Source organism: Falco biarmicus, chromosome 9 (genome assembly GCF_023638135.1).
Source record: "Falco biarmicus isolate bFalBia1 chromosome 9, bFalBia1.pri, whole genome shotgun sequence".
NCBI classification, from domain to species: Eukaryota; Metazoa; Chordata; class Aves; order Falconiformes; family Falconidae; genus Falco; species Falco biarmicus.
The window spans coordinates 11,354,966-11,369,170 of record NC_079296.1 but is presented as its reverse complement, the minus strand read 5'-3'; the positions used below and the strand labels follow the sequence as shown (position 1 = coordinate 11,369,170).

Below are 14,205 nucleotides of genomic sequence, written 5' to 3'. Positions count from 1 at the left end.
AATGTTGCTGACTGGTCCTCTTTGGCTCTAAATATGATGCTGTCAGTGCCGAGAATATTTCTTAATCAGCACTGAAGAGTGGCTGCCAGGAAAGTAGAAGTGGCTGTCTATCAGCCTTGCTTCTGCAGAAGGAGGGATTGTTTAAAGGGGTGTGGGTGTGGGGGTGGGCTGTTTGACCTTTCCATTTTTCAAATGTGTATCTCTTTGCCAAGACTGTGTCATTTTTTGTAAGCATTTTGTTGTTCAAAACAAATCTTATACTGTGAACTTTTTTTCCCCCCCTCCCTTAGTATGTTGCTGTTGAGCAGCCTCATACCAAGTAAGGCACTGGCAGGTAAGATCCCTCTCAAAATAGTAAGCAAGCACCGGCGGCTTCTTCTCTACTTCTAAGGAACAACCAACTCTGCAGAAAGGGGCAATGTCTTAGGTTAACTGGGCAAACAGGTGTGGGGTGGTCAGTTTGCAAAAGCAACCCTACAATAATAAGGAAGTGTTCTCCTGCTTGTGCTCAGAAACGATCTTCCAACAGAAAACAAGTGCGCGCAAGCAGATGCTGCTGAGAAGCACCACAGTAAGAAACCAACCCATGATGCTGCTCCTAGAAACAGCCTAGGCAAAACTATGAGAGTCATGCAGAGAAACGGGTGTTAGTAAGGATGAGAAACATTTTAAATCATGAAGGACAGGCTTAAAATGCTTTAAAGCACCTTGAGAGCACCAGGGCAATTATGAGAAATGGGGATGGCTACAAACCGGCAGTTTATGTATGCTGTATATTGCTGTGCACTGCACTCAAACATATCTTTCATGGCATTCTTGATGAGAAGCCAACACAAATACCACTCTGATTAATCAGGAAACTACCCAGCAACAACATGAAAAGTTTGCACAAGCCCAGCAAGCACACAACCCACTCTGAAAGATATCTGGGTGAGGAAAGGTGCTCCTTTCATCAATACAAAAACTCCCTAAGGTTCAATGCTTGTGCAGATAATGAAGCCAAACATGTTTACACACCACTGATCATTACATGCAGTGATTAGAGAAGAACTTAGGTTAATTTTCATCTCTGCTAGCTAACAGACTGATGACCTGCTGCCCCACCTAACCTCTCCGGAGTGACAAGTCAGGTGCTTTCACAAGCTGATGAGGCTGTCTTGTTCCTGGGGAAAACAAAGACTTTCTCAACATATACAATTAAAAAGGTCAATGAACCCCATGCACTCAAACTGGTGTAATAGGACCAGCTGAGCTAAAGCAAAAATTCCTTTTGCTAGAAGTAAATAGCACACTGTTATCTCCCCAGGGGCCAGGCAATAACAGGAGGCATGTTCCCATTCACTCTGCTAGTGTGTGATATGCTAGTGCTCTCCCTATAAATACAACAGCTTTTTTTTGCCTTTTCCTTTTTTTTTTTTTTTTTTTTTTTTTTTTTTTTTTACAAGGCTGTGACAACTTCATCTCATCTGGGTACAACAAACATGCCTGAGTTGTGGCTACACAGCAGGGCTTTCTGTTGTGTGTGCGCGTGGTGGTGTTTTTTCCACTGCAGGACCATATGTTACCTACTGCACGGCATGGCTGTGTTTCCACCAGTGCATTAGGAGAAAATCAGGGCAGCTCTCCATAGTGGCTGCACAGGGACAGAGTGCTGGGGGATGTACGCATAAAGCAGCACCTGAAATGCAGACAGTGGGCTTTGGGCTGTACTACGATACAGGGAGCTCGAAAGAGAAAGAAATTATGAAGGCACTGGTAGGGGTCCAGGGGAAAGTTCCTTTTACGGCGCAAAATAATAAATGAGACCATGACAAAAAGGCAATACTGGGCTCAGGATTCTGTCTTGGTACTATGCCAGCTAACCACGCTTTGTGCATTTAAAACTGACCTGGTCATTAATTTGTTACAGACTTGTGCAATGTGAACGAGGCCAAGTCTCTTGCATAAAGATGTTTTCCCTTGCAAGCCAACTGGAAATGCTTAGCGTTTACTATTCACGGCGAAATCTGCTTGTCATATCTGTGACACGGCATTCCTCCCTGCACTGCCTACTCAAGACATCCCCCAGATAATTCGACTGTAGGAACAACTTTGCTGCGTCAAACCAGAAGTCCACCTAATCTACTGCTCTGTCTCTAGCCAGTGACAGCAATGGATGCTGAAGGAGGAATATACAAAGCAGCTCTTACTTATGATGCTTTTTTCCCTGCTGTACCCTCTAAACCACCAATAATAAGCAATGTGGGCTTTCCTGAGTCAAGTTGCATCTGGACTGTTGCATCTGCATCGTGTACAGCTCTGTTTTCCAGGCGTTTATCTAATGTCTTTTTGAACTCATTTGGATCTAATTCTCTGAGGGAGACAAAAGGTAAAGTTATGGTAACTGAAGCTATTTATGTTACAAAGGAGACATGTAAGAAGGGGGTTGAAGCTAATGAATGGCTTTGGGAATGGACGGGACCTTTCTCAGAATAGAACAATAGGGTGCTTTTATGAAACTGGGAGACAGAAAACACAAAACTATTAAAAAAGAAAGAACATTCTTTTGTATTATTCGGCATTAGCCTTCAGAACTCATCGCCATGAGATAGTACCCTGTGCTAGCTTGCAGAGTCTGTCTGCTCTTTTAGGTGATGCTAGTTAGTCGAGGTGACTCCTACACAGCCTATGGAACTGAGCCGGCCACAACTTCAGCCAGATTTTAGCTGGATGACTGGAGCTGAATTTCAACTCATCACTACTAATCAGGCTCAGAAAAAGGGAAACTTCTCTCAGGGGCCTTCCTTGGTGAAGCAGCAAGTTAACAGGCAGGGGCAACATCACAAATGAAAGCTGACTGTCTAGCTATGCACTGTCTAGCTACACTCATGAATGTTGCTCCTTGCTGGATTTCACTTTCCAGGACAAGAAAGGGAGTATGCTTTCCTTACCTGGGTTGCTGCCGGCTGACCAATGACCACCCATCCTGGACACTGCTGGTCACTGTGATGTGAGACTGAGACATTGGAAGCCCACTGGTCGAGGAAGCCTTTGGGAGTATAAACACCACAGTCTTTGATGCTGGTCATTTGCTCAAATTCCTCACATACTCCATCACCATCGTGGAAATAGCACCTGCTGGGTTCATCTGCCAGAAGAAAGCAGAGAAAAGAAATCACAAAAGACTGGCTACACATGGCTGCAATCAAGTTGCTAGGACCTGATTCATCAGTGGTCGTGTATCTGCTGGACCAGGTCATTGGGAAGTGAAAGCATTGCTCCCTTCTAAGTAACAGCAAGGTGATTTTAAAAATGCCAAGCAACAATAGTTGAGTTCTGTATTGGGCGATTCCCTCAAGTTTTTTCCTAATGTAAGGGGGGTTTCTGCTTATTTTCATCTATCTCCATTTAAAAGGATGGAGACAGAAGAAAGCAGAGATAGAAAATTATACATAGAGAGACAATGTGGGTGTTGGCATAATTCCACCAACTTGGATGGAAAACCGCCAACAGAGGGTCTGGTCTACACTGTTTCCCTTTTTGTTTTTAAAAGGTATCTGCAAAACAACAACAGCAGCAACTGTGAATTTAGGGATGGTGAAAACTGCCAAGTTCACAGTTGTAGTGACCAAAGGGCCAAACAGATCTGTTTATCCAGAGAGCAGATACAGTATACATAGTGTGAGGGTAAGCTTGCCACATACACACACGGCTTCAACCAACATGACTCAGATTTGACCTGAAAGGATCAAAAGCAGCAGGAGACTTTATTACCCTTGTCCATTTATTCTGTGGCTTCTCTAATGAGACTGCCAACAAAGATGCCAAATTTTTGAGGTTGTTTCTGTAACACTGGCCCATTAAAAACTGAACTGCGATCCATCTACTCTTTTCAAACAGACTGCATAGCAATAATGACTTTCAGTCATTAGAGTACTCTGTGAAATGGAAACCTTTGACCTGTTGGTATCCTATTTTGTATTGTATTATCATTGCCAGTCCCCAGAGGTATTCAGTTCTGACAGCCTGTTGTATTTTTGTCTGGCAAATAAGCCCGCTGAAAAAACGGTAGGAAATTAGCCAGAGCTGCTAGCTGGACTGATGGAAACGATCCCTAAGGAGAGTCCTGTTGGTAGCATTGTACTATCTCAAGCTAGGTGTCAGAAAATCCAACGGCTGCTCAATTTTGAGCTACTTCCAAACTACTAAATCCCCTGTTTATTTTTCCTCCTAGTTTACACAGTGAAATACCATCATGAGCCAGAAAAAATCAGTTTATTGCAATTCAATTATTTAATGACTTTCACTCCTTTTTCCCTCCCTTCCTCCCAATCTCCCATGCAAAATTCCAGGTCCTTGAGAGATGGTGAGTTTGAAAGAATGGAGAAGTCTATCAGGGAACAATATCATTATGGTTTCATTTCATCGCAACCCCTGAGGACAACTTGTGTACGTGGGTGAGTGTGGGGAACTGTATCTGCTGGGCTAGTGCTCCGAGCGGGCGAAAAGGAGCCAGCTTAAGCTGGAAGCCGTTCAGCTGTAGGAGTGCAGCCCTGTGTCAGAGTGAATATTTCTGGGGTGGCCAAACTTCTTGACCCTACATGTCACATCTTAAAATCTTCATATGGCTGGGAGCCACCAAACATATACCACACACCTCGAAGAGCTCAGAGGAGGAGCTTTCGGGAGAGTGCTTCACAGGCAAAAGATGACAATGGCTCCCTGGGGTGCCCCATTAGCCCACGGTGGGAGGGGGCTCGGGTGGATGTGCAGATGGGCCCTAAGGCAACCCAGCAGTGCTGGCCCCAGCAGCCCAGCTGCCTTGCCTCCTCCCACAGCTGGATTGCCCAATAGCCTTAATGCCAGCAGGGCTCTGTTACTTCTCATCTGATATTGGCCCAGCTAGGAATGTGTGCTTGAACAGCTCATGAACCATACGTGCCCTGACACCTCAGTCTGGACATCCCTGTAACATACCTTGTTTCTCTGCACAGCTTATTATTGCTGGCACAGTGCTACACCATGGCTCATGCACCCCTGGGAGACACATGCTCTGTGTCTGGCCAGCTCACGGAAGGGGCAGAGCTGGGATGTCACTGTGACAGCCATGGAGGCAAACTCTCAGTTCCCTCACCTTATCCTTCTGCATCTCTTGTTCTGCTCCTCTCTCTGCAGAGACGTAGCAAAGCATAGGCCAGGTGGACCCAGGAGCAGTAGGATAAAGCTATCAGCTCACCCGCCTCAGAGCACTATGTCCCAGTTTGAGTGAGAGTCTCAGCAGAAATCACTGAGAAATATTCAGCTCTGGAAAGACTGTGGTCAACAATCGAAATCCTCAAAAACAAATCCCAAACATATGAAAATATGTATTTTTGGGAAAAGAGATTCTTGGCCATTTTATGAAAAGGGGCTTATTTCTGTAAAAAAGGAAAAAAAAAAAAAAAAAAAAAGAAAATACCTACCATATTAAAACGACTTAACCTTCAGCTGATAAACATATGCAGTCAGATACACACTTACAGTGAGACACCGGCACCCAAGCACCTCCTGCTCCACACCCACGCTGACAGAAGCATTGACACAAACACACGTACACTCTCTTTACACATCCCCAAAGCAGCCACCCCACTGATTCAAACACATACCCAGAAGCTCACAGCCTAATTTTAGGCACATGCGTTCAGCCAGTGTTTCCCTGGCCTTCCTGAAGCTCTGACTTATTTCCACAACAGGCACTGAAGTAAGCACAACATTTATATAGCAACGTACTCCTGCACTGGCTCCAAATGTTCCCTCCTAATGCGATGATAAACGTAATGGGCTTCTGATAAGATCATGTGTTTGGGATAAAAGAATACTCAAGACCTACTCCAGTCCGATGACTTAATTCATATTCACATGGATGGGAAGGCAGCCCTTGAATAGCTGTGATCCAAGCCAGTGTGTGATCCTAACAGAGGCTAATTTGTTCCTGATTATGCTTAAGACCCCAATAAATCTGTCTTCTCGGAGTCTGCAAAACCCGAGGGAGGAACCGAATGGAGAGACTGAGATGTCTGAATTAAATGGAGACTGCCTAAATGATTAACAAAGTCTTACTGAACTGCACTGTCACAAGCCCTTCAGCTGTGCTGGTCCTGGAGCACCGCTGTGCCCTGCCCTCCACCACAGCCGGGCCCTCGAGAGATCAGGAACCCGCTTGCTTTGTGTGCTTTGGGAAATGATGGGGGAAAGTGGCTTTGCAGCTCTAGATTTCTTTTAAGGAAGATCTGTAAGTCCCACTATTGACATGCCATCCCAAAGCGTGCAGTGTCAGTCTTTGAGGGGAGCGCTGGTGAGAAGAGGGAAGACCTTTCCTGCCCAGGAGGTCCATACCTCTGAGCGATGGCAAAGGGCGGGGTGTGGGGGTGTGGGGGTATGTGTGTGTGCTTCTTTAAATCCTTCCCAGGTATCGGTGAGCAGAGTGATGAGGGCATCAACTGACCACAGCTGCATGTGGTGCATCACTGGGTGTGCTGCCCACAAGCAGTAGAGGCTCTTCCCTCCACAGGAATAGAGCACCAGCTCTGACTCCTGATCCTCATGTGGTCCTGGATGCTAGATAGGTTGCATGCTGGGCTTTACATTTTCATAAGCAAAGTGAAGAACGACCAGATTGTTTCTTCCTACGATTGCCCTCACAGAATAAAAACTAACAGGCTGCTTCCCTTTCCACAGTGGTGTGAACACAGCTCAGTTAAATCCGTAGAGTCCTACAGACTCAAAGCTGGGGAGGGCAGTGTCAGGAATGGTATATTTCTAGGGAGCAGTAGCTAACATCTTTATTTCCATAATGGTGCAAAATGTCTTTTCTGTTCTTTTCTCAACTACTGCGACACGAAAAGTACCCAGGGCCTTGGTAATACAAGAAAATTCTTGTCTCCACAGAGGTCTGTAGGTTCCCAAGAGCTGGTGAAGGGCATGGTGATGTATTGGTCACGTATGCCCTGCGTCATGGACGATGCTCATCAACACTGTGGACTTCTCACTTCAAGGCTGAATCTGATTTGAAGGAGAGATAGAGGAAGGAACATGAAGGAAATCTGGTTTGTCCTCAAGGAAAACTGACTTCAAAAAATTAAAAAAACGGTTGCCTGGAAAACCAGCTTAAATCTAGAACAGTAAAATGTCTGCAGGCGTAGCACCTGGCAGCAGGAGACAATGTCTCTTGGGGACTGACAACAGATGCTGAAGGATCCTGATCTGAACTCGGGGAATGTGTGTTCATTCAGGCAGCCAGAGCTCCTTTTCCCTGACAAAGTTCTTACCGAAGGCACAAAATCATTGGGGCCAAACCAAAGTCCTTCTCTTGCCCTTGCTTTGGGAAAAGGCCGTCTGTGGTTCAGCAAAGACTTCTGTGACACCTGGGAACCTCTGTGGCAGCCATCAGCCTGGAGAAGGGGGATATCTGAGAGAGACAGACTGGCAAGACCTGGCCTGCTTACTGGTGCAGCTGGGCTTCAGGATCAAGAATGATCTTGGGGGTCTTGTGTGTCGCACCAGAAAATGATGCAAACTCCACTTCTCCTTGCCTTTTAAGCTGCCCGAGCACTGTGCAAAAGGCAGCCTTCTGTATTGAAACACACCCCCCTCCTCCAGGGTTCAGAAATGAAAGGATGCACAAGGTAAGGCAGAGAATTTAGGGAGTGCCCGGGAATGCCAGTCAGACCCACTGTGGCTCAGCAGGTAACCCCCCAGCACAGGTACCTGTTCAAAGCAAGGCTAGCACGTCGCCCACAAAATGAGTGAAGTCTGGCACAGATCAGGAAGCAGACATGCAGGATATACACTTATCTGTGATAGGCAGCCTTCCACCTCATTAAAAAAAAAAAAAAAAAAAAAAAAAAAAGATAAAGAGATCCAATTCATAGCACAGGGCACATCCTCTGACAAGGCTTTTAATGTCCAAGCCGTATAGTCAAAGGGCTGGGGACAGACACTCGGGGCGGCTTCCTGTTTTCCGCTGGAGCGCAGTGATTGGCATCAGCATAGTCTTCTTTTGTGCAATAACTACTATTTTTTTAAAAAGGCCAGACAAAAAAAAGGAGTATTTTTAAGCTCAGCTGTTTACTTAGGGCTGTTTCCAACTATAACAAGCCTCATGCCACATAACTATTTGTCCGAAAAAAAAAAAAAAAAAAAAAAAAAAAAGGGACACACAGACACACACACAAAAATGCAGTAGCATTGTTTCAGAGTAACAAATTCTTGGAACAGAGCGAGCTTCACATTTTAACCCCTGAAGGGTCTGTGCAGAGGTGTGCAGGCCTTTTTAGACACAGCAAGGGCCACATCACAGGCTCGCCGGTGTCAGCAGTTTAGGATTTTACCACCGTGTCACTTGATCGGCATCTTCAGCGCTGGTGTTTATGTTCACAGAGGAGAAGAAACGTATCCAGAGGTTTCTGTCACAAAAGGAGAAATAATTCCACTGAAGATCACATGAAGCCGGCTGCTGAGTGATCGCAGAACCTGCTCCATTTATTTCTATGGGAGTTTCACCTTTGGCTTCAGTGGGAAAAGAGTGAATAGCATGGCCTGCTTCCAGGATATCTGCTAATCTCTTCTTTAATATTGAATAAGCCAGAAACAGAGATATTTCCTGCTACAGTAAAATATTCGAGAGTTATATTCCTTCCTGGATGTTCTGATTTGAAAAAAGGAAAACCATTACACAGAGCTTGGGCAGGCCTTTCCGAATAAAGTTGCATATCAATAAAATGTGACATTTTTCTTCAATGAAATAAACCAGACACCTTGGAAATGAAGGCGATGTGGGTGTTGCAATCTACTGTGGTGCATCCAGGGGCCTCGCAGGAGGCTTTTTCTGTACAATATGACAATCATGTCTGAGCATCTCCTGAACCGAGCAGGCAGGCATAATGCATCTGCGGATCGTGGCTCCCTGGTAATTCAGCTGCTTTGTGGAAATACATTCCTGGGCTTGTCCTTTGTCTGGCATGACTCGGCTCATCGGTATGATATAGCGGTTGGAGCACAATAATTATGCAATTGATCTGCGCGCTGCAGACAGATACAATTACAACTCCCTTGTAGAGCCCGGCACTGAAATTTGATATTTCACCTCCAAGAACACGAGCCTTTGTCACTTAAGCGAAAGGATATTTCCATCTCTGGCAGTGGTAGTAAGACATTATCTGCTCTGTGGCTAGCCAACAGGAGCCAGTGTGGCCTGTTTGACTGAAAATCTTGAGGCTTCTATCACACAAGGCAGCAAGCGCCACGACCACGAGAAGGCTGGCCAGCGTGGCCCTCCTCCACGCCTGGCCCACTTGCCTGGGAGGCTGGGAAGGAGCCCAAGAGAAAAAACGCAGTGGTGCCATTCATCGAGGCAAACAGACTGCTTGTCTGTGTGTGTGACTGGATGTTACTGCAAAGGCAGGTCTTGTGCTCAGCATCTCCCTGTAAGCACAGCAAGTTGCCGTTGAGTCACGGAGGATGCTCTAAGGAGGGAAGTACAACCAGCCGTGGAAGCCTCTCTGATCCATGGACAGTAATGCGTGAGGCATGCAACAAGCAAAGGAGAAATTCTTCTGTCGGGCTCTGGTTGTAGCTGTGTCCTAAAAACCAAAGCTGGATTGAGCTGGGCTGGAGTCACTGGCCTAGGGAAAAATGCAGGCAAATACCACTGCAGCCCACATTCTCCCCCACAAAAAAACATCTGTCCTTTGTATTTTGCTGCCTGAGATGCCTGCTCTCTCTGCTCTGTGGCTCAGCTGGCCCTGCTAAGATTGCACTATTAATGACAACAGTCTGAAAATCACTTTAGGAGACTTTATGACAATGCTGTGATTACTAACTTGTCAAATGAGTGCTTGGACATTTTAGAACATGTAGCCACACTCCCATGAGATGCAGGAAACAGTCAGCTTCAAAGAATTTGCCTTAAGCTGAAGGATTCACACAAACATCATCTGAATAGCCCCGGTCAGTAAATTCATTGCTGTTTGCTATGAAATTCTTCTATAGAACCTCAGTTTCTTTATTGACAGCAATGCTCTTTCCCAAGCTCCTTGGTCAAGGCTTTAGTCTTATTGATGCCCTGTGAGATGCTGAGTTTCTCTTGCAAGGTGGCTGGGTTTCTCCCATGCTGTTGTTCTACTGAAAGCCCTCAGCAGGGTCAGCCAAGGCCTATTTAATCTTGGTGAAAGAAGGCAAAATCACCATTAGCTGCTGTGTGGGGCCACGGTTTCGGCAGTCAAAGCCGTGTTCCTGTGCAGGGGTATGAGGGAGGGAGGGGGAGAGGATGGGAGTGCGGCGTGCTCTCAAAGCATGCCCACAATGAATATGGATGGTCATCCATCAATTTATTTTAAGCACATTACTTCTCTGTCAAAAAGGGGAAAAAAAGGAAAAAGAAAGAAAGGAAAGAAAAGACATATAAAATTAGGTTTGTGTCACTCATTTAACACTGCAATTTCCCTAGAGGATTATGCACCAAACAGAGATAGCAAGCTCATGAATATTAATCATTTCCCTGAATGCAATGCAGCCCACCAAACAATAAGATTAGGGGAAAGTGCTATGCTTAATTTATGGATAATGGGAGAGGTAAAGGATAGAGCTCCCACAAAGGTAAGGCTCACAGCTGGAGGGAGAGGCCTCTGACAGATCCAGATTTGTAAGGTAGCAAAAAAAAAAATTTGAGGCCAAGCAGGAGTGAAAGGAAAGGTGTTTCAGGATCATTGTCAAATTAAAATCATACTTTCCTCTGAACAACCACTGGCGACTATGCTTCAAGCATGCCAGAAATCGGTGGTAAATTCAAGAGCTAAATATGTTTTTCTCTTTTCCTCTACTCTGTGCCTTTTCTTTGTATTTTACATCCCTGAGGCCCTGATCCAACAAACCATGGAGACATATGTCTAACCTGAAACATTCGCATTCTTCAGGGGGACTGCTCACATGTGGAAGTTGGCAGAAGCTCTGCCCTGCTTTGCTGTAAAAAGGTTTTAGCAAAGAGTCCCTTATAAGCAAAGGAGATAAAGTGTAGCAATAATAACACCAATAAGACGCAACTGAAAACCCCATAAATTACCAGGCAAACTTAAGGGTAGATAGAAGTTCTGAAGCTACTTCCCAGCTGTGTTTCAATGTGTCTATCAGCCTTTACTCATCTCTTTTCATATTACTTTCTCTCCCCCTCCCTTCTTTTTTATTGATCTCTGCATCTTTTTTATTATATCCTTCTCTTTCTTCAGCACTGGTGAGCTAAATCAATGCATAATGCACATCACACTCAACAAAAGGAATGCAAATGAAAGCAGCACTCTTTTTCAGCATCCACACATACATCTAGATGCATGTGTACAATGTTGGTGTGTGGGAGAGTGCACACCAAGGACAAGGTGCTCAGCTGCCTGTTAGACACCCATTTCTCAACAGTCCAGTGGGAATGGATCAAGTGCTAAAAAGCTTTGAGTTCCCACAACTGTAAATCATAACTCTTACAACCAAGGCCTGTTTTACACAGGACGCATCGGCTTGAACTTGGCTGAGATCCACAGTAATCGCAAAAATCGGTTATCCCAGGAGTAATCAAAAGCAAGGTGAAAGCAAAGCAGCCAAGAGGTAGGAGAGGGCTGCATCAGTCACAGCGGACATGACGGTGATTTGCTCGTCTCTTACAAATCGAAAGGCAAAGTAAAACTTTCCCCGTGGAACCAAATTCTGTGCGGAGCAGATAAAATGTGCAAAATCTGTTACACAAAGGCGGGGGGGTGGGGGGGTGAGGGGGCGGGGAGCAGGGAAGAAGAGATGATAGATTTCAGGATGGGGAAGGGTGAGTGTACTGCAGAACTTAAAAAAGGAGTACTGCCAGATGCTTTAATTAATTAATTAATTAATCTCACTGTCGCTCTTCAGCATGTTGCAGGAAGAAAACGCTATTAATCTTATCTGTTTTCTGTTACTCGGCTTTGTGTTCAGAGAAGGCCAGGACAGCCTGACAGTAAGACCACACAGTTTCCTTCCCTGCCTCCCTCCTTCCATCCCCCGTGCCCCTCCTCCCGTGGCAGAGCAGATTGATCCACTGTTATCTGATTAGAGAGGAAAGGAGGAGGGAAAACAAAACCGAGGGGGGGAGGGGGGAGTCTAATTTTATTACAGGCACTAGTGCAAAGTGTCTTGAGAGCCTTGTGCCATTTATTCAAAGGAAAGTTGGACCAATTGAAAAAAAAACCAAACATAAACTTCACGATCCTAAAAGGCAAAGGGACCAAGAGAGGCATAGGGACACCTGCAAGAAGGCTGCCTCCATCCTTGGAGATCTCCAGAACACAGCTGGACATGGCCCTGAGCAACATGCTCCAACTTTGAAGCTGGATCTGACTTTGAAGTTGGCTGTCCTTGGGCCAGAGGTCTCCAGAGACTCCTTCAGACCCAAACTGTTCTGATTCATGGCTCTAAATCTAAAGCTTGATGGTGTTTGCGGGCTCCATTGTATTTATTTTCTACCAAGTGAGGTGACTTGCATGGTCTCTGCTTTGGAAAGAAGAAATCCACTTGGGCTTTGCTATCAAACGTCCTGCTATGGACTGCCCCCAACCATACCCCTTCAGCCCTGCCTTTGCAAACAGAATGTTGAGTGATTATTCTCAGCCGTGTGGGACCCAATCCTGCAGACAATCTGTGACAAGCATTGCATTCACTGTTGTGGTTAGATTTGCTGAAGTCTGAAGAATGCCTTGTGGTAGTTCAGAAACATGCCTGGAAGGAAGCATTTGCAAGATCAAACCCTGAGGCCCCCAATTCAGCAAAGCCTCTGAACATGTGTTTGAGGCTCAGTGAATTCTTTGGTGAAGGGGAGTGATTCCCGGGGCTCTAAAGAGCTACATAATGCAACAAGAACATCACTGCAAAAATAACACTGTCTGAAATAATTACTTGTTGTCCTACAGGATTATAACATGTGTTAGCCTTGTAAACACGGAAATAAATTACACTTATTTTTCTGTGCTCCTCAAACAGGGACCCAAGCTTTCTGTATTTTCCAAGAAAACACCCCGCCAGTCTCAAAGATGACTTTTGTTTAGCTGAATTTCTGCTCTTTTTAATTATTTATTATGCAATATGTACTGCCACTTGCTTCCTCAACACCTTTATGTTTTCTGGTGAGATTTTAATGCTTGTTATGTTAAAGCAGAATACAAATCAGCACTGTTCATCTGTCTGAAAGATGAGCCAGCAGTTTCTCCCTAGCTCTTGATGTCCTCATCCATGGTCACTCAGCAGCTGTAAAAGCCAATAGGACCTGTTCTGCAGGTCCTGAATCTTTCCCTGAACCTTTCCCAGGGACTGGATGAAGGCAGTGTTTGCCCAAAAGCAATAGCAGCTGGTCTACCCTCACAGACCCTACTTGCATGCTGAGGCCATCACCACACACATGCACTTGTAAAGTCACACAACGAAACATTTGTAAGGTCTGTGTCCAGACACCTTTCCATTGATTCAGCTGGTGTGATTCACCTGAGTCCTCATATTCAATATTAAACACACAATTTGATTTCATTTGCTTTTGCAATCAGTGCAAAACCACAACAAACCCACGACAAACACACAGCTTTTTACCTCTGGAATTCCCCTTTCCTTTTCCACACAAGCAAATCTGAAAAATCGCTGCCTCTGTAATGATGTAGAAAAAATCTGTGTGTCTGGTTTAGTTGCTTCATTTTCTAATCATATTGCTGTCAGACAGGTTTTTTCCACATTCTTAACCACCCCTATTGCAGGTCCTGGAGATGAAGATGTACATAGGTATAAAGCAGGCTGCGGCGCTGAGCTGCAGGACACCACTGTATGCCCAAGGCTTGGGACACCCCGCTCCTGCCCCAGCACATGGACTCCCCTGGAGCACGGTGCTGCTCCTCCCCAGCCCACACAACCCAGTTGCCTTGAGAACCAACATACACAGGGGAGAAGGGGATAACCTGGGTCACATCTCAGCGTTAACACTGAGATGTGGTCCAAGTACAGCCCTGGAGCAAGGAACTCAGACCTGCTGCTGAACAGGGTGATACAGATGTAACCATTCAGCTCCAACCTGAACCCTTGCTGGAACCAGCCTCGCACTGTGCCTGACTTTGGAGAGCCCAAAACATTTGTGCAAGTGTTTATCTCGCTATCAAAATATTATGACTAATATCTTTCAGTGCTTGAGGCTTGAAT

The 14,205-nt window shown here is 45.4% G+C and overlaps 1 protein-coding gene across 1 annotated transcript in view; it reads right to left on the bottom strand.

The window, feature by feature from the left end:
* The window catches only part of PAPPA (pappalysin 1), a 184,554-nt gene that overhangs the window by 74,731 nt on the left and 95,618 nt on the right, over positions 1 to 14,205 (bottom strand). The window contains exon 10 of the mRNA XM_056352475.1: positions 2,931 to 3,127. Coding sequence (XP_056208450.1) covers positions 2,931 to 3,127 — 197 coding nt within the window. The remainder of the gene's footprint in view (positions 1 to 2,930; positions 3,128 to 14,205) is intronic.